The following is a 27,458-nucleotide window of genomic DNA, read 5'->3' on the forward strand; positions in this document are numbered from 1 at the left end:
GGGCTCCATCCCAGGACCTGGAATTATGACCTGAACTGAAGGCAGATGCTCAACCGACTGAGTCAACCAGGTGCCCCAAGAATTTTCTAAAATTGATAAAAGTTGACACTTGACAGTGTCAAGTCAAGATGCGCAACAAAACCCCAAACAGCATAAATGTAAAGAAAACCACATATTGCCACATCAAAGTCAATTAACTGAAAACCAAAATTAGAAAATTCTATAAGCAGCCAGAGGAGAAAAGACATATTCAGGGAGCCACAATAAGAATGTTAGTGTTGTTTGTTTGTATCGGAAACAGTTGAGTCCAGATGGTACTTGAATGACATCTTTAAAGAACTACAAAAGGGATGCCTGGGAGACTCATTTGGTTGAGCATCCAACTCTTGGTTTCATCTCAGGTCATGATCTCGTGGGTTGTGAGATTGAGCCCTGCATCAGCTCCTTACTCAGTGGGTAGTCTGCTTGAAAAATTCTCAAAAAAAATAAAAAAAAAAGAAAAAAGAAAAAGAAAAATTCTCTCCCTTTGCCCCTCCCTTCACTTGAGTACTCTTTCTAAAAATAAATAAATCTTTTAGAAAAAAAGAACTACAAACAATTTTGTTAACTTAGCGGAAATATTCATTAAAAAAAAAAAAAGTAGGGATCCCTGGGTGGCGCAGCGGTTTGGCACCTGCCTTTGGCCCAGGGCGCGATCCTGGAGACCCGGGATCGAATCCCACGTCGGGCTCCCGGTGCATGGAGCCTGCTTCTCCCTCTGCCTGTGTCTCTGCCTCTCTCTCTCTCTCTCTCTCTCTCTCTCTCACTGCGTGCCTATCATTAAAAAAAAAAAAAAAAAAGAAAAAAAGTAGTGGTGCCTGGGTGGCTCAGTCAGTTAAGCATCCAGCTCTTGATACTGGCTCAGGTCATGATGTCAGGGTTTTGAGAAGCCCTGTGTCATGCTCTGAGCTCAGGGGGGAGTCTGCTTGAAATTTTCTTTCCCTCTGCCCTCCCCCAAAATGAATAAATAATTAATTTTTTAAAAAAGGAAGAAGGTAGTCTACGTACCATTATGAATGTGCCTGATCTTGTCTGATCTTAGAAGCTAAGCAATTAGTACTTGGATAGGAGTCTGCCTGGGAATACCTACCTGGTGCTGTAGGCATAGCTAGCTAGCTAGCTACCTACCTACCTACCTGGTGCTGTAGGCATAAATAGATAGCTATCTGGTGTTGTAGGGATAGATTAGATTAGATAGATAGATAGATAGATAGATAGATAGATAGATAGATGATAGAAAGAAAGATTGATTTAAAAAAGTAAGATGAAGGCATTTTCAGGTAGACAAAAACAGAACAATTCATTTCCACAGATTTATACTATACAAAATACTAAAGGAAGCTCTGCTAGGTGAAAGGAAGTTATTCTAGATGAAAGACAGGATCTGCAAGAAAGATGAAAGAGCACTAAATATGTGGGTAAATATAAAAGACCAACCTTTTTGTTATTTTTAGTTATGTTATTTATCCTATTTTCTTTAAAAGACTATTAACAGGTTAAAACCAACTAATAGCAGTGAATTCTAGGAGATAATACCGATATTAAAGGCTTATAACATACAAAAGTAAAATTTATAAAAGGACCACACAAGATGGAAGCAAAAGAAATACAAGTATCTATAAGTTCTTATATTATTCAATAGTAATATATGATTTGAAGGTAGACAGTGATAAGAATGCACAGTGATCTAAAATAGCATAAAGAGCTATTTGAAAAAAGTTAATAGAGTTTAAAATGGAATACTAAAAATACTTGACTCATTCAAATGAAAGCAGATGGATAAATTTAAGCTCAGCTATATCAATTTTATTCAGTGTAAATGGTCTACTTTAAGCTCACCATTTAAAAGGCACAAGTTGTCAGACTGGATAAAGAATAAGCAAGAACCCAAATGTATACTGATTAGAAGAGACATTTTCAAAATATGAAGAGGGACACCTGGGGGGCTTAGTCAGTTAAGCTCCCAGCTCTTGATTTTGACTCAGGTCATGATCTCAGGGTCCTGGGATGGAGCCCTGTGTTGGGCTCCTTACTCAGCGGGGAATCTGCTTAAGGATTCTCTCATCCTCTCCCTTTGCCCTTCCTCCTACTCATGCTTTCTCTCTCTCTCTCAAATCAATACATCTTTAAAAAATATAAATAAGAATATGAAAAACAGATGCAGGTTTCTAGCTGTAGAATGAATAAGTCACAGGAATAAAAGGCACAGCATAGGGAATGTAGTCCATGATATTGTAATAGTAATAGTGTTTTTTAATCACAGATGGTAGCTACATTTGTGGTAAGGATAGTATAACATATAGAGAATTTGAATCAGTATGTTGTAGGTCTGAAACCAGTGTAGCATTTTGTATTAACTCTACTCAGATAAAAAATAATTAACAGTTTGAAATGAAAAAGATGTAAACAGTAAGCATAAGGAAGCCGAATTCAAGACAAAATTATCGGGATGCCTGCGTGGCTCAGTTGTTGAGCGTCTGCCTTTGGCTCAGGGCTTGATCCCTGGTATGGGGATTGTGTCATGCGTCAGGCTCCCTCGAGGAGCCTGCTTCTCTGACTACCTATGTCTCTGCCTCTCTCTGCATCTCTCATGAATAAATAAATAAAAATCTTAAAATATATATATATGAGAAATTAAGAGCAATCTTACATCAAGAAGATATAACCATTATAAGTGTATATATGTACCAACTAACAGTATAAAATATGTTACTCTCAAACTGGTAAACTCTGTTACTGATAGAATATAAAAAAATTAATGAAGATATGGATAATATGAATAATGCTATCAACCACGTTGGTGTACTAATATTTGCAGAACACTATGCCCCAAAACTACACTTTTTTTTTTAGTGCATATGAAATACTAAGACCATATGTTCAGCCACAAAACATATCAATAATTTTTTAAAAACTGGCATCTTTTATAGAATATATTATTTGACTTTAATAGAATGAAATAAATAGTAAGAAATGTTTTTAAAATATTAAACTTTAACTTGCTATTAAAAAACAAACATTTATGGGATTCAGCTACAGCAGTGCTTTGAGGACAATTAATAGCTTTTAGCACTCTATTAGAAAAAAAATCAAAGAACTAAGTCCACCTTAAAAATAGAAAAAAAGAATAAATCAAGCCTAAAGTATAGTAAGTAGAAGAAAGGGAATAATAAACAGAGGAATGGAAATCAATGAAACAAAGCAGGCAAACAATAAAGAAAATAAATTGCGGGATCCCTGGGTGGCGCAGCGGTTTGGCGCCTGCCTTTGGCCCAGGGCGTGATCCTGGAGACCCAGGATCGAATCCCACGTCAGGCTCCCGGTGCACGGAGCCTGCTTCTCCCTCTGCCTATGTCTCTGCCTCTCTCTCTCTCTCCCTGTGTGACTATCATAAATAAATAAAAGTTTAAAAAAAAAAAAAAAAAAAAAAAAAAAAAAAAGAAAAGAAAATAAATTGCAATACTCAGTTTATTGTCTCTCAGTTCTAATCTATCCTTCTAGGTCCTGCTTTGTGATAGTGAAGCTGGATGCTGTTAATATTTCTCCTTTGTCAGCTGGCTTGATGCTAGGTTATGTCAACAGATGTTGGTAGTTCTCTGCAAAGTCATAATAGGAGAAAAGTGGCTTTCCTTATTGGTAGCTTTTTTCTTGGGACATTAGCCAGCAGTTGAGCATGTGGGAGACCCAGTAGTATTTATTTCAGCTTCCCTTTTGGACAAGCCCCTGCCTAACCACATCCTCTGGCAAATTTCCCTGCCCCCAGGCCACTTACACAGACCAACTCCAGCTCACCTATACCCTGTAGGAAGTTTTTCAGCCACCCAAGGTGCTATTCCTATGAACCAGGTCTGCCTAGCCCTTTGGCAAGTTCTTTCTCTCCAGGGAAGGTTTTGTGTTATTGTGGCAGCAAAACCCAGGCATTGAGGTGTGAATATCAGTGGAGGGTTCTTTTCTTAATTTCTTAGTAGCTGCATTCTGCAATTGCTAATTTTGGACACCGTAGACAACAGAAGCCACATAAGCAATTGTAAATTTTCTAATCGCCACATTAAAAAAAGTAAAAAGAAACAGACAAAGTTAAGGTTAAGAATATATTTTACTTAAAAAATATATTTAACCCAGGATATCAAAATATTTTCCTTTCAATATAAGATGATTATTCAAATTGTAAGCTATTTTAACTTTTTTTCATATGAAATCTTTGAAATCCAGCATATATTATATGCTTACAGCACATCTCTGTTCCAGCTACCTACATTTCAACTGCTCAGAAGCCACTTCTATGGCTAGTGACTATATACCATATTGGATAGTGTACCCTTAACTCATTCTCTTTTACTCTTTGTCATTGTTGACCACCTTTTACTTGCTAATAATCCTTTATATTAAATTTTCTGTGTTCAAACTGCTGATGTTTCTTTTCCTGACTGAATGAACCCTGATTGATTCAGTCAGCAAAGCCAAAAGCTAGGTCTTCGAAAAGATTAAATTGATAAACTACTAACAATATTGATCAGGGTGAAAAAGGAGAAAATTACTTTTATCAGGAATAAAAAGGGGGATATCAATAGAGATTCTCTAAATTTCAAAAGGATACTAAAAGATGTTAAAACATAATGCCAATAAATTATATGACTAAGATGAAAAATTTCTTGAAAGTAGGAGTTGTAAAAGTTTCAGAAAAAAAATGAATAGCCCTATTTTAGTATATGTGCTGCTGAAGCAAGCACAAATAGCCCTATATCTCTTAAAGAAATTGAACTTATAGGGGCGCCTGGGTGGCTCCATTGGTTAAGCATCTGCCTTTGGCTCAGGTCATGATCCTAGTGTCCTGGGATCGAGCCCCACATTGGGCTCCCTGCTCAGCCTGGAGCCTACTTCTTCCTCTCCCCCCTGCCTGCCACTCTGCCTATGTGTGTGCTTACTCTGTCTCGTTCTCTCTCTCTCAACTAAAATCTTTTTTTTTTTTTAGAAATTTTTAAAAATTTTATTTATTTATTAGGCAGAGGGAGAAGCAGGCTCCACACAGGGAGCCTGATGTGGGACTCAATCCCAGGACACCAGGATCACGCCCTGAGCCAAAGGCAGGTGCTTAACCACCGAGCCACCCAGGCGTCCCTCAAATAAAATCTCTTAAAAAAAAATTGAGTTTGTAATTGAAAACCTTCCTTATAAATAAAACTCCAGGCCCAAGATTGCTTTAGATGTGAATTCTATCACGTATTTGAGAAAGAAATCATACCAGTTTTACAACACCTTTCAGAAAACATAGGAAAATGTAGGGAACAATTCCCCAAAACACTTATTTTATGAGACCAGCATAACTTTAACACCATACTCTAATATCAAAACCCGAGGAAGAAATCTTAAGAAAAAAAAGTAAGGATAGCCAGTGTCCCCCAGAAACAGGCTCATATCCTTAACAATATATTAATAAATTGAAATTAGCAATATTTTAAAATAATACTACCTCAATTTTTCCCAGGAATACAAAGTTGGTTTAACATTATAAAAATCAATTAAAGTAATTCTTCCTATTAAAAGAAAAAAGGAAAAGCTATTACAGTTATCACAATAGATGAAGAAAAAGCATTCAGCATCCATTTATGGTTTGCTTAAAACTAGGAATAAGCAAACTAGGAATATAAACTTGGTAAATATTAATTTGATAAAGGCTGTCTTTTAAAAAAAAAGTTTACCTATTTGAGAGAGCATAATGAATGAGAACACGAGTAGGTGGAGAGAGACAGAGGGAGAAGAAGAAACAGGCTCCCTGATGTGCAGCTTGATCCCAGGAGCCTGGGATCATGATCTGAGCTGACAGCAGACATTTAACCAACGGAGCCACCCAGGTGCTCTGATAATGATGGTCGACTAAAAACATAGCTAACGTCATTCTTAATGGTAAAATACCGAGTGCTTTCCACCTAAGATAGGGAGCAATCAAGGATATAAACTTTCACTACCAACTGAAAGCCTTGCAAGTGGAATTGGAGAAGAAAGAGTAGATAATTAGTTTACTAACTTACCCTCATCCCCATATTCTCTACCATAGCATTATGTTTTTTTCTAATAGTTATTATGTATTTACTTCTTAAATTTACCTTTGTGTTGCCAGTCTTCCTGTAAGCTCCAAGAGGGAGGGACCTAGCATTGTATCCCCCTGTAATAAGAACTATAATATTCATGTATGAATTAATACATTTAATGTTTGGGGAACCTTCTCTTCCCTAGCTTTTCGTTTTTCTTTTTTCTTTTTCTTTTTTTTTTGTGCGCGCGTGGGCTTTTTTTTTTTTTTTTTTTTGCTTTTCGTTTTTCTTATGGAGAGATGTTCACTAATTTATCCCCAAGGAAGAAGTAAAAGATTTCATTGATCAGTTTAGTAAAAGGAGCTAGATGAGTATAGCTCAGATTGTACCTTTTCTTCTCAGTGGCTGAGAGCACACATCCTCTTCTTTTCTCCTGTGTGATAAGTTTTATGGGGGTAGTATATACTGCAGGGAAGGTGCTGCTTATCATTGGATGGGTTAATCTCTTTAATTCTGGGGTGAAATATTAGCAAGCTTACCTGCCCGTAAACCTATTATGTTTTCTCCAATTTATCTTTACTAGTAATGTTGTCTATATTTTGATTCCCTTCCTTTTCAAAAGTGTTATTGACTTATTTTAAACTCTACCATTTATCTAAAAACTAAAAAAAAAATTTATAAAAAAAATCATAAAATTACAAACTATTTAGGAAAAAAGTTGTAGCATATATGGCAGAGAAAGGTTGAATTCATTAAAATTTAGAGCGCTCGGGGATCCCTGGGTGGCGCCGCGGTTTGGCGCCTGCCTTTGGCCCAGGGCGTGATCCTGGAGACCTGGGATCGAATCCCATGTCCGGCTTCCCGTGCATGGAGCCTGCTTCTCCCTCTGCCTGTGTCTCTGCCCCCCCGCCCCTGTGACTATCATAAATAAATAAATGAATAAATTAAAAAAAAATTTAGAGAGCTCTTACAAGTCCGCAAGAGAAAAATTCACTGTGCTAGAAAACCAAGCAAACATAAGTTGCAGCTCACCAAAGAAGAAGTATACAAATGGCTAGTAATAATAGCTGCCATTCATTGAGGACTTACTGTGTACTATGTCCTTAATAATTTACATGTATTATTTAATCTTTCAGCAACCCTGTATGATTTTTTTTCATTTTACTGCAGCAAACACATAGTGTTTATTATGTGGTAGGTACTCTCTAAGCACATTACTCACGTTCTACTCATTTTATAGGTGAAGAAGCAGGCATAAAGAATTTAGCCATTTGTGCAAATAGTTGAGCCAGTCTTTGAACTCAGGTCTGACTTTAGATCCTGTGATTTAAACTACTATTCTATACTAGCAGTATAGAAACAAAGTAATATAATGCTTTCCCACCCTTATTTTAATTTTGTTTCTAAATTTCAAAAACAATACATGATTGTTCTAACAAATGTGAACAGTGCAACAGTGTGTAAAATAAAAATAATTCCCTTTTGCACTCTGAAATTTCAAAGCTAACAGCTATCCAAAGGTAACAGCTATCCATGACTTGGTATGCATTCTTCAAAATGTTCAAGGAAGGAAAATGTTTAAAATGAGATATTATTTTTCTGTCTATACCATGTGTATTTGTTAGTAGTTTATTTTATTTTTTTTATTTATTTATGATAGTCACAGAGAGAGAGAGAGAGGCAGAGACACAGGCAGAGGGAGAAGCAGGCTCCATGCACCGGGAGCCCGATGTGGGATTCGATCCCAGGTCTCCAGGATCGCGCCCTGGGCCAAAGGCAGGCGCCAAACCGCTGCGCCCCCCAGGGATCCCTTGTTAGTAGTTTCAAAAAACCTTCAACACACTCTACTGGCAAGTATATGGGGACCAAACACATTGGTATTCTACTGATGAGAATGAGAATTGGTACAATATATCTGGTGGAAAATTTGACAATGTCAAAAATTTTTTTTTTTTTTTAATTTTTATTTGATAGTCACACAGAGAGAGAGAGAGAGGCAGAGACACAGGCAGAGGGAGAAGCAGGCTCCATGCACCGGGAGCCCGACGTGGGATTTGATCCCGGGTCTCCAGGATCGCGCCCTGGGCCAAAGGCAGGCGCCAAACCGCTGCGCCACCCAGGGATCCCGACAATGTCAAAATTTTAAATGCACTTATCTATTCATTGTTTTTCAAGGAACTGTTTCTAGGAAAAATAGAACTAAGGCCCCCAAAATGTTTAAGATGCATTCATAAAGATAAGGATATACACTGCAGTGTTTATACTAGCATTTTTTTTAACCTACCATTGGGAACAGTCCTTGTCTAATTTGTACAGATTTGGAGAATTAGTGTGTTACCATATAGTTAGTTAAATAATAGTAGACTTAACAGTTGATTTTTTTTTTCTTGTAAGATATATCAGAGTACATTTAAGAATTGAAAAAGTTACTACATGGGCAGCCTGGGTGGCTCAGCGTTTTAGCGCCGCCTTTGGCCCAGGGCGTGATCCTGGAAATCTGAGATCGAGTCCCATGTCAGACTCCCTGCATGAAGCCTGCTTCTCCCTCTGCCTGTGTCTCTGCCTCTCTCTCTCTCCTCTCTGTGTATTCTCATGAATAAATAAATAAAATCTTTAAAAATAATAAATTTAAAAAGTTACTACCCCCTTCGGAAATTACAATTGCTTTAAGTCACAGCCTCCACATTGAAAATCACTATAAGGTAATGTGTACAGAGCTTATCAATATAGCACCTGATACTCAATAAATATCTGACATTATTACTATCTCTGTATCTCCACAGTTAACATTTTTTGGTAATCGGAAATAAAAAATTGTAAAACAGAGTACCTCTGCAAAGTACCATATTAACTATCAAAGGTTTGTGAAAGGGATGCCTGGGTGGCTCAGTGGTTGAGCATCTGCCTTTGGCCCAGGGCGTGATTCTGCAGTTCCGGGATTGAGTCCCACGTCAGGCTCCCTGCACGGAGCCTGCTTCTCTCTTTGCCTGTGTCTCTGCTGATCTCTCTCTCTCTCTCGAATAAATAAATAAAATCTTTAAAAATAAAGTTAAAAAAAAAAGGTTTGTGAAAGACCAATTCTTCGAATCAGCAGACAAAAATACCCTCTAAGTATTCCTGTTCTTTTTGAACTTGGGCAGGTCCCTAAATTTTTAAAATAACCTTATCTGCCAAATGGAGTTATCAACCAGAGTTATCAACCTGCTAAACTGAGGTTTATTTTGAGGAGCAAATGAGATAATAGAAGTGTAATTTATTTGAAAAGTAAAGTGCTATACAAACACAATTATTGTAGGAAGCTGATCTTAAGCATACTACCAGATTGTCTACTGCCTACTGCAGTGCCTAAAATCTAGTGAGTGTTCATTTCTTAGTTACATAATTCTAAATTTATAAATTGTGTGTTTTTTCCTGCATATTCAAAGTTTATGTATGATCATTTTATATGTAGAATTGGAGCTTTTCACATTTTTACCAGAATGTATTGTTATAATGGAAAAATAATAATTAAAATTTGTGTACATTTTGTCCCTTTTCCTTATTTTAGGAATGGAACATTACTAAACTTTCAATTGAGTATGATTCTGAGCCCTTTGGAAAGGAACGAGATGCAGCTATTAAGAAACTGGCTACTGAAGCTGGAGTAGAAGTAATTGTACGAATTTCACATACATTATATGACCTGGACAAGTAAGTTTTTTTTCTTTTTGTTTATTTTGATAAGATGCACATAATATTTGTTATCTCAACCATTTTTAAGTGTACAGATCAGTGGTGTTACGTACATGGACAAGGGGCACCTGGATGGCTCAGTCAATTAAGCATCTGACTCTTGATCTCAGCTCATGTCTTAATCTCAGGATCCTTTTATTTTTATTTTTTTAAGATTTTATTTATTTATTCATAGACACAGAGAGAGAGGCAGAGACACAGGCAGAGGGAGAGGGAGAAGCAGGCTCCATGCAGGGAGCCCCATGTGGGACTTGATCCCGGGCCTCTGGCATCACACCCCAGGCTGCAGGCAGCGCCAAACCGCTGCGCCACCGGAGCTGCCCTCAGGATCCTTTTTAAAAAAATACATGGACAAGTAAATTTTAACCCACAGGACTTAAGTTTTTTAAAATGGAAGTAACAACATATACATAATAGAATTGTGGGAGAATTCAATGAATATATGTCAGACCCTTAGCATTTTATTGAACTTCTCTGATTTTTTACTTACTCAGTGACAGATGCCAGAATCCAGACAAATGAGTGCAGAAGATAAAAATACTTAGAATTTCAATTTCAAACTATTAAGAGTGGGCAGCTCGGATGGCTCAGCGGTTTAGCGCCACCTTCGGCCCAGGGCGTGATCCTGGGGTCCCGGGATTGAGTCCCACATCAGGCTCCCTGCATGGAGCCTGCTTCTCCCTCTGCCTGTGTCTCTGCCTCTCTGTGTGTGTCTCTCATGGGGAAATAAGTAAAATCTTTTTTTTTTTTTTTTTTTTTTTTTTAAATTGACATTTTCTTTTTTTTTTTTTTTTTTTAAATTTTTATTTATTTATGATAGTCACAGAGAGAGAGAGAGAGGCAGAGACATAAAAAAAAACAAACTATTAAGAGCATCACAAAAGTTTCCTTGATTATTCTAACTTGGCCTGTGGTCTTACCTTTTTGGGCTCTTAGCAATATTACTTTCATAGTTTAGATGACACAAAATGCTGTGATATATTTAGTCTGATTGTCTGAAGGTTTTCTTTTTATTTCATTTGTGTTTATCTTGTCTATCTGGATTTTAAGTCCAGTTGCAAATTGTATGTGATATTACTATGTATCACTGTGGCCCTCTGAACAGTGGTATAATATCTTATTTCTCAAAGTATATTTCTTGAAATACCGTTTCTTGGTGATGCTTTGTCCAAAAAAGATTCTGTAGTCAAGTTTGAATTTAGGAAGTATTACATGGTTTGAGTCTTGAAGGTTCACAAGATTCATTAAGTTAGTAAGTTTTGGCATACTGTTGTCCTTGTAAGTCCTGAACTTGAAATCTCATAATTTATGTACCTTTTAAATTATTTTACTTTTAGTTATTTAATCATTTTATCTAGTTAATAAAGCTAATTCTGTGTTACATGACAAACTAGTTAATTTTATTCTCCTCTTCCAAATGTATGAAAAAACTATGGCTTGATTTCAGGCAGGGATCTTATTTCACATAGCATTATATTCTCTAGCTCTATCCCATGTTGTTGCAAATGGCAAGGTTTTGTTCTTTTTTATGGCTGAATAATATTCCTATGCGTGTGTGTGTGTGTGTGTGTGTGTGTGTGTGTGTGTCTTTTTTATCCATTGATGGACACTTGGACTGCTTCCATAGTTTGGCTGTTGTAAATAATGCTGCTATAAATGTAGGAATGCATGTATCCCTTTTAATACTAATTTTTGTATGTTGGGGGTAAATACCCAGTAGTACAATTACTGGATCTTAGGGTAATTATATTTCTAACTTTTGGGGGAACTTCTATATCATTTTCCATAGTGACTGCATCAGTTTGCATTCCCACCGAGAGTGTAAGAAGGTTCTCTTTTCTCCATATCCTCACCAACACTTGTTTCTTGTGTTTTTAAATTTAGCTGTTCTGACAGGTGTGAGGTGATTTTGTAGTTTTGATTTGCAATTCCCTGATGAGTGATACTGAACATCTTTTCATGTATCTCTTGGCCATCTGGATGTCTTCTTTGGAAAAATGTCTGATCATATATTCTGCTCTTTAAAAAAAAAGATTTTATTTATTTATTATTGATGAGAGACACAGAGAGAAAGAGACAGACACAGCAGAGGGAGAAGCAGGCTCCTTTCAGGGAGTCTGATGCAGGACTTGATCTCCAGACTGGGATTACACCCTGAGCTTAAGGCAGATGCTCAACCGCTGAGCTACCCAGGCGTCTCTATCCTGCCCATTTTTAATTGGATGATTTGGGTTTGGGGTGTTGAGTTTTATAAGTTCGTTATTTATTTTGTATACCAGCCTTTTATCAGCTATGTCATTTGTAAATATCTTCTCCCATTCGGTAGGTTGCCTTTTAGTTTTGTTGATTGTTTCCTTTGCAGAACCTTTTTATTTTGTTGAAGCCCCATAGTTTATTTTTGCTTTTATTTCCCTTGCCTGAGGAGGCATATCTAGAAGAATGTTGCTATAGCTGATGTCAGAGAAATTACTGCCTGTGCTCTCTTCAAGAATTGTTACGGTTTCAGATCTTACACTTAGTTCTTTAATCCATTTTGAGTTTATTTTTGTGTATGGTGCAAGAAAGTGGTCCAGTTTCATTCTTTTCCATGTAGCTATCAGGTTTTCTTAACACCATTTGTTAAAGAGACATTTCCCCATTGTATATTCATTCTTCCTTTGTCAAAGGTTAACTGACCATTTATAATTGTGGGTTTATTTCTGGTTTTCTATTCTATTCCACTGATCTGTGTGTCTCTTTTTATGCCAGTACCACACTGTTTTAATTACTACCACTTTGTAATATAACTTAAAATTTGGAATTGTGATACCTCCAGTTTTTTTCTTTTTCACAATTGCTTTGGCAATTACAGGTCTTCTGTGGTTCCACACCAGCTTTAGAATTGTTTGTTCTAGCTCTGTGAAAAATGCTGTTGATATTTTGATAGGGATTGCATTAAATGTGTATGTTGCTTTATTTTTAAGATTTTATTTATTTATTTATGAGAGACACAAAGAGAAAGGCAGAGACATAGGCAGAGGAAGAAGCAGGCTTCTCAAGGGGAGCGCAATGCAGGACTTGATCCCAGGACTCTGGGACCATGCCCTGAGCCAAAGACAGATGTTCAACCACTGAGCCACCCAGGTGTCTCTGTATATTGCTTTGAGTAGTGTAGACATTTTAACAATTTTGTTAATTTTTAAACAAAAGTTAAAGTTTATGTAATCTCTACATCCAACATGGGGCTCAAAGTCATGACCCCAACATCAAGAATTAATTGCATGCTCTTTTGACTGAGCCAGCCAGGTGCCTCATTAGTATTTGTTCTTTCAACCTAGGAGCATGGAGTATCTTTCTCTTTCTTTGTGTTGTCTAGAATTTGTTAGCATTTTATAGTTTTTGGAGTACAAGTCTTTCACCTCTTTGGTTAACTTTATTCCTAGATATATTAAATTTTTTTAAATGATTTTGTTTATTTATTTGAGAGAGAGAGAGAGTGAGCACAAGTAGATGTGGGGAGAAGAGGGAGAAACAGACTCCCACTGAGCAGGGAGCCTGGGATCATGATGACCTGACCCGAAAGCAGTTGCTTAACTGACCAAGCCACCCAGATTCCCTGATATTTTATTTATTTATTTTGGCGCAATTATAAATGAGACTGTTTTCTTAATTACACTTCCAAATTCATTCTGTGAGGCCAGTGTTAGCCTGATACCAAACCAGATAAAGACACCATAAAAAGGATCGATAGGCCAATATCTCTCATGAATGTAGAGGCAAAAATTTTCAGCAGAATACTAGCAAACAGATTCCGACAGTACATTAAAAAATTATACACCATGATCAAGTGGGATTTATTCCTAACATGTGAACATGACTCAATATTTGCAAAATAATCAACCTGATATGTTACATCAGTAAGAGGATAAAAATCATATGATCATTGGGTCCCTGGGTGGCTCAGTCAGTTAAACGTCTGCTTTCAGCTCAGGTCATGATCCTGGAATTGAGCCCCACATTAGTCTCCTTGCGTCTCCCTCTCCCTCTGTGCCTACCCCTATTTGGGTGCTCACATGCGCATGTGTGCGTGCTCTCTCTCTCTCAAATCTTTTTTAAAAACCCATATGATCATTTCAGTAGATGCAGAAAAAGCATTTGACAAAGTGCGTGCAACATCCATTCATGATAAGAATCTTCTGCAGGTGAGTCTAGAGGAAACATATTTCAACATAATAAAGGCCTTACATGAAAAACTAAGAGCTTTCTCCCTAAAGTCAGGAATAAGACAAAGATGTCCACTCCCACCACTTTTATGCAACATAGTACTAGAAGTCCTAGCCACAGCAGTTAGACAATATAAAGAAATAAAAGGGATCCAGATTGTTAAGGAAAAAGTAAAACTCTCACTATTTACAGATGACATGATACTGTGTATATAAAAACCCTGAAGACTCTGCCAAAAAACTACTAGAACTGATAAAGGAATTCAGTAAAAATGTAGATACAAAACCAATGTATAAAGAGCTGTTGCATTCCTATACACTATTAATGAAAAATAGAATTTAAGAAGCAAAACAAACAAGAATAGGGGAAAAAAAAGAGAGGCAATCCAAGAAACAGACTCTTAACTATAGAGAACAAACTGATGGTTACCAGAGGGGAGGTGGGTGAGGAGTGGGTTAAATAAGTGGTGGGGATTAAGGAGTACACTTATGATGAGCAACCTCGTGTTGTGTGGAAGTGTTGAATTGTACTAAATGTACACCTGAAACTAATATTACACTGCATGTTAACTAACTGGAATTTAAAACTTTTAAGAAATGTACTATATTTGGATTAAGAAAACCTTGATTTACTATTTATTAATTATGCAACCTTGACTAATTCGTTTAGCTCTTTTGGTAGGCTTTAGTTTCTGAACCATAAAATGATGGCATGGATTTTACCAGTAATTCTTTGTTAGGGCTAAATGCCAAGCAAAATGGCCATAGTAAAAAAGAATAATTAGTTATTTGTGAGTAGTGTCTAATGCACACTATGATTGGCAAAGCTAATCCTCTTTTTAGTATGACTTGATTGAGGCATTTAGTGATCAGAAGTAAATATAAAGTATGTTCATAAGACATATATGCTGGCAAATTTAACAAAGGCATGATGAGCACAACAGGAAGTAGCAATTGATTATTTCTATAGTTATAGAATCCTAGTAATACTTGCTTTATTGCCCTTCAGTATAATATTGGTCTGGTTTAGTTTTTACTGATGATTAAGAGATTCTTTGAGCTGAGTTGTAATATTTTTACCTTTTCATATATATATATAACTTCTATGTTATTGCCTTTAGGCTAACTTAGCCATCACTCATAGGTGCTTAATAATACCCTTTGTCTTAAGGTTTTGTTATTCGCATGCTGTATATTTTTGACACACAACAGATGTCTAGAAAATGAGAATAATTTTTAGATATTTTAATAAGTTTCCTGGTCATATAAGAAGTTTATATCCTCCTGGAAGTCTTAAGTAATTAATTTTGTTTTCTGATCTTAAGCATTCTTAGAACTTATCAACAAAGTATATTATCATTTTTTAATATTAACTGCATTTTACTAAGTTTTTTGTTTTTGTTTTTGTTTTTTTTGCATTTTACTAACTTTGTAATAGGATCATCGAACTCAATGGTGGACAACCACCTCTTACATATAAAAGATTCCAGACTCTCATCAGCAAAATGGAACCACTAGAGATACCAGTAGAGACAATTACTTCAGAAGTAGTAGAAAAGTGCACAACTCCTCTGTCTGATGACCATGATGAGAAATATGGGGTCCCTTCACTGGAAGAACTAGGTAGGTGTAAATGAAGTTTGAGAGTTAATAAATCTCTCAGAAAATCTCACTTCTAATTTAACATATAAGGTTTTTGCTTTAAAAGGGAAAGGAGAAAAAAGTCTAAAAGAAACTCTTAAGCAAAGAAGTGATAAATTTGTACATTATTTGTTTTATAAATATGATCTATTATCACCTTAAGATGTTTGTCCAAAAGAATAGAGACCATGTTATATCCTTATATGTGAGGACCTATCCAGGGCCCTCAGTTCATTTTTATGCTACTGTCATAATTTTTCTGCAAAGTAGTTTTTCCCAATTATTATGGTTCAATAAAAATTATTTTAGTTCTAGAAGAATATTTTTTCTTTTTTCTGTTTCTTTTTTTTTTTTTTTAGGTTTTGATACAGATGGTTTGCCCTCTGCAGTATGGCCAGGCGGAGAAACTGAAGCACTTACACGTTTGGAAAGGCATTTGGAAAGAAAAGTATAATTATAGATCATGCTTATATTTCCAAACTGGCATTTAAAAAAAAATTCACTCTTTTTTAAAAGCAATATATAGACTGTTAAACAGAAGAATTAAAATAGTTAAAATAGCATAAACCTAATTGTTTGAAAATTAACAACCATCTCTTTGTTTGAATATTTTTTCCTCCTCTGCTGACAATTTCCTCTTTATCTACTACCAGTACTACCTCTTCTATTCTTTCTGTGTAAGCTGGTATCTGATGACCATAACTTTGAAGCTATTCTTCTATTTCACCTTTACCTCAATGTCAAGGAGACAGGTTGAAAGTCCTCTCAGCTTGGTGTTAGGAATTTGAATATAATTTATTTCATATGAGTATGTGCTACACGAGGATGGCTGAAACAGAAGAATGCTCACGTTTATTCTGTTGTGTTTTGTTATTAAAACATGTTTGTGACTGGGAAAATAAAATTTTATCTCCAAGAACTGTGTAACCTTTAAAAAATATGTCTGTTTTAAACACTCTTTTAAAATGGAAAAGGCAGTTAGTTAGCATAATTTTCTCTGTGTATTTTCAGGCTTGGGTGGCAAACTTTGAAAGACCTCGAATGAATGCAAATTCCCTGCTCGCTAGCCCTACTGGACTCAGTCCTTATCTCCGATTTGGTTGTTTGTCATGTCGACTATTTTACTTCAAACTCACAGATCTCTACAAAAAGGTATTGTCTAAAACTGAAGCTTATTTTTCAAAATACTTCTTTAAAAATTGCTGATAATAATACTTTGCTTTTTAACCTTAGGTGAAGAAGAATAGTTCCCCTCCCCTTTCCCTTTATGGGCAACTGTTATGGCGTGAATTTTTCTATACAGCAGCAACAAATAATCCACGCTTTGATAAAATGGAAGGAAACCCCATCTGTGTTCAGATTCCTTGGGATAAAAATCCCGAGGCTTTAGCAAAATGGGCAGAAGGCCGGACAGGCTTTCCATGGATTGATGCCATCATGACACAGCTTCGTCAGGAGGGTTGGATTCACCATTTAGCCAGACATGCAGTAGCTTGCTTCCTGACCCGAGGTGACCTGTGGATTAGTTGGGAAGAAGGAATGAAGGTGAGTATTCTTCTAACTAATGTTAGCACAGTCTTATTTTGAAGGACTCTATACCTTATTAAGACAATTCCTGGAAGTTGTCTATTATTTAGATTCATTTATAGTCTAATTTTTTCAGCAGGTAAAGATTTTAATTCCCTAACACAGGCATACTCTTGGAGAGCAGAATGGTGTATTCAGACAGGAAAAATGGTGAAAACTGGTTTTATTTTTTTTTTTTTTAAGATTTGATTTATTTATTTGAGAGGGAATGCAAGAAACTATAAACAGGGGGAGTGGCAAAGGGAGAGAAAGAAGCAGGCTCCCTGCTGAGCAGGAAGCGTGATGTGGGCTCCATTCTAGGACCCTAGGGTCATGATATGAGCTGAAGGCAGACATTTTACTGACTGAGCCACCCAGGCACCCCCAGAAAACTGGTTTGATGAACCTAAAGTCATTTCAGAGACTGAACCAGCCTGGCCATCAAGGGAACTATAAGGTTTAACACACTGGACTCATTAGATGAAATATTTATAAGTGATCATTTCTGTTACAAAAATGGATTTGCCCAAGAATTCTTAGAAGTAATGAATTTATATTATAAAAATTATGTAACATTTTGCCTCACTTTAACATTATACTTTTTAGTGATCTATTATGTAAAGTGAAGCATACTGCATTTTGTGACATCAACCTGTGGTCATACATAATAGGATTAGATTTTCCCTATCCAGGGACCTTTTTTTTTTTTTAAAGATTTATTTATTTATTCGAGAGAGAGAGAGAGAGAGAGGAGAGAGAGAGAGAGGCAGGCAGAAATCTAGGCCGAGAGAGAAGCAGGCTCCTTGCAGGGAGCCTGATGTGGGACTCGATCCCCGGACCTGGGATCATGCCCTGAGCCAAAGGCAGATGCTCAACCGCTGAGCCTCCCAGGCATCCCACAAGGACCATTTCTGATCCTCTTTTTTTTTTTTTCATCTCCTGTATTTCTTAGTACAAAGTTGTACATGAGGTAGATAGATGTATATAGTACACACTTAATGACTTTATAAAAAGACATTTTAATTCTGTTTCCCTTTTGCTGAAGGAATTCCAAATTTAAACTCTATAATGCTAGTGCCTTTTTTTTTTCTTTTTTGCTAGTGCATTTTTTTTTTTTTTCGCTAGTGCATTTTTAAAGGTCATTTATATTTGGGTGCTCCCTGTATGTAGACCAGTATATCAAACTTCTAAGTTTTTGTTAGTTATTTACTTGGTAGCATCTTTGCTTTCTTGAAAGTGTTTACTGCTTTTTTTCTTGCATTTTTAATTGAATCAGTAGCTTGAGTAATTATTTTATCCTCTTCCCAATAACATTGCAAAGACCAGAGAGATAAATTCTATTCAGAAATTCACTTATACTACTGATATTTTTCTTTCCCTGAAATAACTCAGTACAGAATAGAACATTGACAAGGAGGCTAACATTGGAATGTTCAATTTTACAGTTCTGTGCTAGATTTTCTTTGCCTTGACTTTTGATCTACAGAGTCCTGGAAAATGCTTGCTTTGAGAATTATATGTGTACAAACTAATTGGTTACTGTTACTTCTGAAGGTATTTGAAGAATTATTGCTTGATGCAGATTGGAGCATAAATGCTGGAAGTTGGATGTGGCTGTCTTGTAGTTCCTTTTTCCAACAGTTTTTTCACTGCTATTGCCCTGTTGGTTTTGGTAGGAGAACAGATCCCAATGGAGACTATATCAGGTAAATCAAGGGTGATTATTACTCAGTTTGGAATAACTAATCCAGGAAGAACGTTTCATGTTAAAGCAACACTTAAGGTTTTTTTCCACTCATCATGGGCAGCAGAGATGAGGAGATGGGTAAACAAATCATTAAATGGTATTGACTTGATTTTGGTCATTCATAGCTAATAATAAGTTTGTTATAATTTGCTTGTAGTTTATTTTATTAATAGTTTTTCTTCCTTCTCCCAAAAGGCGTTATTTGCCTGTCCTAAGAGGTTTCCCTGCAAAATATATCTATGATCCCTGGAATGCACCAGAAGGTATCCAAAAGGTAGCCAAATGTTTGATAGGAGTTAATTATCCTAAACCAATGGTGAATCATGCTGAGGCAAGCCGTTTGAATATTGAGAGGATGAAGCAGATCTACCAGCAGCTTTCACGATATAGAGGACTGGGTATGTCAGTAATTACCTTTGGTTTGTTTCTTTGGCAGGTGTTTATGTACCTATCCTTGAATTTGATCTTGATCATATTTTAATAGGAGTTTTTTTTCCCTTTAGGTCTTCTTGCATCAGTGCCTTCTAATCCTAATGGGAATGGAGGCCTCATGGGGTATTCTCCTGGAGAAAATATTCCAGGTTGTAGCAGCAGTGGAAGTAAGTGAAAAGGAAATTTCTATACTTAACATAAAGAGATTAATAATCAAATATATTTTTATTGAGTCTCACTGTAATGTTTTTTCTGCATACATGTGTACAGACACACACACACACACACACACACACACACGCCCTCCCTCATTCCATTAGTGATATTTGGGAGATGGAAAACATTATGTGTAGTAGAATTTAGCTCAAGGTAAAGATCTTGCAAACTGAATGAAGAGGGCAATTTTAAGGGTAAAATGAAACTTATATTTTCTGAAGGCTCATTATTTTTTAGTTTGTTAGGTGCATATCAGGTATAAGGTTATTAGTTAAGGTCAGTGGTCCTGTGAATATGGCCAAAAGATTTATCATACACACGCATAGTCTTTAGTCTTTTTGCACACGAGTTTTTCCTTACAGTCTGATTGATAGTGGTTTTCTATATGATAAATATTTGGTTGCCACATATATTCTTAATGTGTGTATTAATAACGTCAAGAAGCCAGTATTTATTGGTAATTTGAATCATTGTGGCAGTTTTCAAAGATTCTAACCAAAAATAGCATCATGGTAATTAATTTGATTAAAAACAAGGCAGCATTTGAGGGATGCTTATTTTTTTTCCAAAAAGGTCACGTTTAAAATTGATATTAAGAATAAAACTTATTTTAAAAATTGAGCCTTTCTGATTCAGAAATACACTCCATCCTTTTGAGAGCATATATTTATTCTCTAACAATTAGATTAAGGAGAAAGGAACAAAACATTCATTTTAACTATCTACTTTGTGCACAGTACAAGGGGATTTTTGCCACATTGTCACAATAACCTGGGAGGTGGTGTTGGAAATAAGCCAAGAAAGGTTAGGTAAATTAACTATGATTCCACAGTAAGTAAAATTCAGATCCAGATCTGACTAGTCCTAAAGTCCTTATTGGGCCTCCCCTGCAAATGTAATGCCATATGTACTTTTATAAGATCAAGCATTTTTTTACTGGAATGTCTAGTAGTTGTCAGTGATGGCAGTATACTTCAGAAGTGTTCTTCTGAGAGTCTCCTACAATTTGAACTTCAGTAAGATATCAATTTAGTAGTTTTGTCAGATCTCTTGTTCACTTCACAGCTTGCTTCCTCTGTCCATACATGAATTTGAGGGACAGAAGTTCTGTGAAGCACATAAATAGTAGGCAGGTAACAGAAGGGTAGGAAGCAACAGGCATCAGGTGCCCAACTAATGGGTGGTGATGGTACAGACTGCCTCTTGTTCCACTCAAATCTGTATTTATTATTTGGAATTAACCATAAAAACTAATTATGGTAGGAAGTTAAATTGAAATAATTTTGCTTTACAAATACACATGTATTTTATGATATAATAGGATTAATAAATCCTGAAGTACTCTAATCATGTAAATAGTTGGCTGTAACACACTTTGTATTAGGTGCTATGAGGCGAAAAAAGTTATAAATTGTAAGATGCTGCTTCCACATACAATAGGGGAAAAAAAAGATCATTGAGCACTTAAGGAACTACAGAAGTTTTCTTGCAAGATGGTGGGTTGGGTAGCATTTGGGTAGGCAGCTGAAGGAGAGAGCATTGTGGACCTGGAAATGAGAGTGATTATGGAAAGATCCTGAGGGTTTGGACTATGCGATTAAACATTTCTCTCCCTTCTGGTTTCTGTTCCATTTGAAAGGACATTTAGATACTTCTGTAGCATATTTCTTTATGCCCTCTACTTACCCTGTTTGTAGGCTTTTATTTTACAGTATCTCAAAGGGCAAGGTTCTTTATGACTTGTACACAGATGACTTGAAGTATTGTTGTTCTTATGATAAAACGCAATCTATGATAGTAATATGTTTTAGTTTTTATTTAAAATTTTTTTCTATTAAAAATAGTAATTAGCGGGGCAGCCCCAGTGGCGCAGCGGTTTGGCGCCGCCTGCAGCCTGGGGTGTGATCCTGGGGACCTGGGATCAAGTCCCATGTCGGGCTCCCTGCATGGAGCCTGCTTCTCCCTCTGCCTGTGTCTGCCTCTCAGTCTCTCTCTCTCGCTGAATAAAATGAATAAATCTTTAAAAAAAATAAAAATAGTAATTAGCATTATTAGTCATTAGGGAAATGCAAATTAAAACCCCTAAGAGATGATATTTCATACCCACTTAGGGTAACCAACTATCACTGATTACCTGGGATTGAGGGGCTTCCTGAGACCTGGGACTTGCAGTGCTAACACTTGAAAAATCCCAGATAAACTGGAGTGAATTGGTTACCCTGAACTCACTCCAGTGCCTAAAACATGATAGACCGTAAAAAGTGTTGTGGAGGACGTGAAGAGACTGGAACCCTCATATGTTGTTGAGAGATGGGCTATAAAATCGTACAGCCACTTTGGGAAACAGGTTGGCAGTTTCTTACAAGCTAAACATTAATTTAACATACAATCCAGAAATTCCATTCCTAAGTATCTATTCAAAAAAAATGAAAATATATGTCTACACAAAGACGTAAGAATCAGAAGAATGTTTATGATAGTTTTATTTATAATAGTCAAAATATGGCACATCCACACAATGGAATATTCATTAATAAGAAGGAATAAAATGTTGGTACATACTACAACATGGATAAACCTCAAAAATATTAAGTTAAAGAATCCAGACATAAAAGACCACATACTGCACAATTCCATTTATATGAACTATCTAGAAAAGGTGTATCTTCAAAATAAACCAAGGAAGTTAATGGTTAATTTAGATATAGGGGTAGGAATGAGAATGAATGCAAATTGGGATGAAAATGTTCTAAAATTGGATTGTCCTGATGATTACAGAACTCTGTAAAGTTACTAAAAATTATTGAATTGTATACTTAAAACAGGAATTTTATGTTATGTAAATTGTACCTCAGAACTGCTTTTAAAAAAAACTATTCACGGGAATCCCTGGGTGGCTCAGCGGTTTAGTGCCTGCCTTCGGTCCAGGGTGTGATCCTGGAGTCCAGGGATCGAGTCCCACATCGGGCTCCCTGCATGGAGCCTGCTTCTTCCTCTGCCTGTGTCTCTGCCAGTCTCTCTCTCTCTCTCTCTCGGTCTCTCAAGAATAAATAAATAAATAAATAAAATCTTTAGAAAAAAATTAAATTAAATTAAAATTAAAAAAAACTATTCACTATATATAATTTCGGAAATTCAGAAAAATAGAAAAGAAGAAAAAAATCACCCACAATTCCATTCAGTAAAGACAGTTACTATAAAAATTTTGGTATATTTCCTTTGAATATCTTTTCTGTGCAGTTTTCCCTCCACAATATCTTTAAGTTAGAATTTTATGAGTGAAAAACCCTTGGTGCTACGGACAGTGTAACATAAGAGGAGTATGATCATATGAACTTTTTGCCCTTAGAAAATGTGGGATTTTTTTAAAAACAACAAATATGGGTTTTTTAAAGTTGTTTTCATTCTAAAATTCCCATCTTATATAATCTTGGCATTTGAAATTTAACTACTGCAGTGTCTTTGAAGACATAATGAATATGGGGATTTCTGATTTTTCTAAGTAGCCAGTCATAAGCCAGTTGGTCTAGCAAAGATCTTTACTCATTGTCTCTTATACTGTTATTCTTGTGAAAATATAATTTATTGTATTTTTATGGGAAAGTAATAGGCAGTTGAGATATTCATGAATTTAGAGACACAGGAAGATTCTGAGTACTTATTATTTAGCTCTGTAAAGAATAAAATGCTATCTTAAGGAAATTCTGAATGTATTTATTGAGCTTATTAATTTGCCTTTCATCTTCAAAACTAATCACTCCTGATTAATACTATAATTTTTTTTGCCTGTTTTTGAACTTTATAGAGTCCTGCTGTTTGTATTCTTTTTTTGTATGTGGCTGCTTTCACTCAGTATTTTTTGTTTATGAGATTATTCTTATTTGTCTTAGAACTGGAAGTGGAATAAAATTAATGAAGTTGAGAAAATGAGGTGACTAGTCCGTGATTTAGCCTATCTCTGTGATTCTTCCAGTAAAATTGACTTTTCTTTCCTTGGTATCCCCACTGTATGCCATAGCAGCCTCCACCCCAGCTTAGTAATATTTGTATCCCTAGTACCTGGTATAATCTGTAGCATAAAGGAGCACTTGACAAATGTATAAGTGTGACTAATGTATAAGGTGTATTTGTTGAGATTTCCTTTCTTTTTTAAAAAATATTTATTTATGGGACGCTTTGGTGGCTCAGTGGTTGAGCCTCTGCCTTTGGCTTAGGTCGTGATCCCAGGGTCTGGGATCAAGTCCCTCATCGGGCTCTCTGCAGGAAGCCTGCTTCTCCCTCTGCCTGCATTTCTGCCTCTGTGTGTGTGTGTGTGTGTGTGTGTGTCTTATGAATAAAAAAATAAAATCTTTTTAAAAAATTTATTTATTTTAGAGAGAAAGAGAGCAGGGGGAGGGAGAGAAGGAGGTAGAGAATCCCAAGCAGACTCCCTGCTGATTGGGGAACCTGACTCAGGGCTCCATCCTGAGATCATGACCCAAGCGGAAACTGAGTCCAGTGCTCAACCTACTTAGCTACCCAGGCACCCCTGTTGAAGTTTCCGTGATTGCAAAATATATGCAATATGAAACTTAGCATTTAACCATTTTAAATGTACAATTCAGTGGAATTAAGTACATTCACATTGTTATGTGAAGTTTTTAATTTTTTTTAAAGATTTTTATTTATTTATTCATGAGAGAACAAAGAGAGAGAGAGGCAGAGACACAGGCAGAGGGAGAAGCAGGCTCCATGCAGGGAGCCCGACGTGGGACTCGATCCTGGGACTCCAGGATCACGCCCTGGGCTGAAGGCAGGCACTTTAACTGCTGAGCCAGCCAGGTGTCCCTGTTATGTGAAGTTTTAAATAATCTTGTACAATAATGCAAGGCAGCAAGTATCACTATTAGGGTAAGTCTGATGATAAAACTAGGAGTAGCACCATTCAGTGGTGAATTTGCTGTAGTCCAGAATCTGACCTTCAACCTTACAAGTCCAAGAACTGAGTGTTTTTAGTTTAATTAGAGGTGACCTTAAGCATCTGACTCTTGATTTGGCTCAGGTCATGATCTCAAGGTAGTTAGATCAAACCCCACATCTGCTCCACCCTGGTTATGGAGCCTGCTTAAAAGATTCTCTCTCTCCCTCTGCCCCTCCCCCTCAAACAAACAAACAAACAAACAAACAAACAAACAAACAAACCACGTGATTTAAAATATCAACAGGGAATACTAATTATTTATGATGGAGGTATCCCTTTCCAGTGGTAAAAGACCTCATCCCGGATCAGGGCATGCACTTTCCCAATTTGGAGTACCTGAAAAGCTGAATCCTTTATCCAGAGGAACTTGAGCATGAAATTAAGTAGATTGCCTTGTTCAAACCATGAGGTGACTTTTCTTAGTGGGTAGAATGTGCATATTTGTCCATAATATAGACACACTGACAAAAATGTTTCTCTAGCACCTACCATCTGTGTCAACCCATTCTCCTATAACATTATTTCTTTTTAGAAAGATTAATATAATTCCTTAGGCTAGGTAACTGCCACATTGTGTTTCCTCCTCCTTGTGTGCTTTGAATTGTTTAATTCTCATCTGGCAGACCCTATTCACTTATCTCCAAGGACATATGTTTTGGCCAGGCACTGAATGTGGAATCGAGGGACAAGAAGTGAAAGGATATATATCTCACTGTTGCCCTATATTTTGCTTCCATGGTCAAGTGTCTAATTGTCATTCAGTAAAGAAATGTTTTTTAGACAAAGATTTTTAGTGATACTGCCTTTGAACCAAAAGTCAACATTTCTATGATCCTAAGTTTAAATTTTCCTAATTTGGGCGTGTGATTTTGGTTCCTGTGAAGGATTGAGGTTTAGTCCTAAAAAGCATAAATGCCCTTAATACAATTATTTAAAAATGAATTTGTAGTCTTAATACATATGACTTGGAATTTAAGTAATTTTACTGTGTTTTAAATACTAACAGGTTGCTCACAAGGGAGTGGTATTTTACACTATGCTCATGGAGACAGTCAGCAAACTCACCTATTAAAGCAAGGTAAGAATGAAGCATTTGAGCATACTGTTCTTTGTACCTTTCCTATCTTAAATATACATTTTTTAAATATATAGGAAGAAGCTCCATGGGCACTGGTCTCAGCAGTGGGAAACGTCCTAGTGAGGAAGAGGACACACAGACTATCAGTCCTAAAGTCCAGCGACAGAGCACTAATTAGGTAAATATTTTAGAGCTCGATTTCTTGTTTTAGTGTGTAATCAACATAAATTAAGACAATTTCCAAAATGGAGCTAATCATTTTTTTCAAACTAGAGAGACTGAGGCATACATTTTTCAGTGATTATTATAAAATCATTTAATTCTTAGACAAGAGAAGTGCATCTCTACTTTTCAAATTGTTGCACTAGATTTTATGGTCATCTTAATTGATGATCTTTAAATTTGGAAAAGTTTTGATATTGTGCTTAAGTGATTTCTCAGAAAAAGATATCTTTTTCATTTCCTTACTATGTGACCATAAATTTAAAACAATTAGTGACTTTTTATTTTAGTGGTATTAATATAATTCTTTTATGAACTTTTTCCCAAATCTTTGTCTCTTAAATATTTGTTTCTTTTTCCTATTGTGATACTGCTGAAATCTAAATTCTTTCCAGTTCAAGAATAGTTTAATTTTTTAAGATACTGTCCTTTTTCTTAGAGGTATAAAAAAGCCATGGCTATATTCATGTGGAATATTATTTATGATTTAAATTTATATGAAAAGCATCTATAGCAGTATATTTGCCAGTTTTTAAAGACTTATTTCTTCAGTTATCTTAAACTGTTTGCATTTTTAAAATTATTGCTAACTATATTTATCATGGTGAACATTGAGTTATGTATGGAATTGTTGAATCAATATGATGTACACCTGAAACTTAATATAATATTGTATGTTAGTTATACTTCAGTAATAATATATATATGAACAGCAGTAATAAAAAGTAAGTTTAAAAAAATTGCTGTTTTTTTAGTATCAATTCTAATTAGACTGTAAATTTCTCGAAGATAAGATCAGTAAACACTCAACAAATTTTTATCATTTAATTCCTTGCAATCAAACTTTACCCAGTTTTTTTTTCCCCCTTAAATCACAGAAAACATTCAGGAGGAATACTGTTGCAGCTGAAATTGGTGGGGAGTTCAGTACTTATTTTAGTTAAATTATTTAAAATGTTCTTCATTGATGGAAAGCAGTTACATTTTGAAATGCATTGTTTCTAATGACATTTCTGTAGTTTTAAACTTTTTAATGAATTTCGCATAGGACAAATGGTAATTTGTATATAAAGAACTTGGTAAAAAATTTGCTTAATGTAAATATAAATAGTCACAATTAGTATAGACCCATCAATATATTTTTGATAATTTTTCATGTATGGTAAAAGTTACAGTGACAAACTGATATTCTGATATAAAAAGTTTTGAGAGTCAATGTGGGAAAATAAGGAGGTTTTTAGATTTTCTTAAAAGACTTTGTTAAAATTTTAGGACAAAATTTTCTTGACATCATTGTTTGATCTAACTTTACACTTTGATAATAATGTTTTAGAAAATGTGTGCAATCAAAATTGGTAGTTAGAGCCTCTGTTAACACAGACAATATATGTTTTAAAGCTTCATGTATGCCTGTTTTGACCCAAATCTGTGGAAGTATCATGTGTTAAGTTCTCCCTGTCTCCCTTTGTTCATTTACAGCTGAGTGACCTTGTTATTAAAGTATATGCATATATGGAATCTTGTGTACTTGGTGGTGGTTGTTTTTTCTTTTCTTCTTTTTTGTTTTTGTTTTAGGTAAGTGGGAGAGCGTTGT

General features: G+C 35.8%; 1 protein-coding gene across 5 annotated transcripts in view; it reads left to right on the forward strand.

The window, feature by feature from the left end:
• The window catches only part of CRY1 (cryptochrome circadian regulator 1), a 113,393-nt gene that overhangs the window by 74,805 nt on the left and 11,130 nt on the right, over nucleotides 1-27,458 (forward strand). For 3 of the 5 annotated variants that reach the window (XM_072844224.1, XM_072844225.1, XM_072844226.1), the window contains exons 3-12: nucleotides 9,616-9,758; nucleotides 15,441-15,625; nucleotides 16,003-16,091; nucleotides 16,655-16,795; nucleotides 16,877-17,188; nucleotides 18,764-18,915; nucleotides 19,152-19,354; nucleotides 19,460-19,555; nucleotides 25,571-25,642; nucleotides 25,717-25,820. In XM_072844224.1, the coding sequence (XP_072700325.1) occupies nucleotides 9,616-9,758; nucleotides 15,441-15,625; nucleotides 16,003-16,091; nucleotides 16,655-16,795; nucleotides 16,877-17,188; nucleotides 18,764-18,915; nucleotides 19,152-19,354; nucleotides 19,460-19,555; nucleotides 25,571-25,642; nucleotides 25,717-25,820 (1,497 nt within the window). Of the gene's footprint in view, nucleotides 1-9,615; nucleotides 9,759-15,440; nucleotides 15,626-16,002; nucleotides 16,092-16,654; nucleotides 16,796-16,876; nucleotides 17,189-18,763; nucleotides 18,916-19,151; nucleotides 19,355-19,459; nucleotides 19,556-25,570; nucleotides 25,643-25,716; nucleotides 25,821-26,742; nucleotides 27,383-27,458 lie in introns of those variants that run through there. The other 2 variants (XM_072844223.1, XM_072844227.1) reach the window with 2 other exon arrangements.

Source organism: Canis lupus, chromosome 11 (assembly GCF_048164855.1).
Source record: "Canis lupus baileyi chromosome 11, mCanLup2.hap1, whole genome shotgun sequence".
In the NCBI taxonomy this organism is placed as follows: domain Eukaryota; kingdom Metazoa; phylum Chordata; class Mammalia; order Carnivora; family Canidae; genus Canis; species Canis lupus.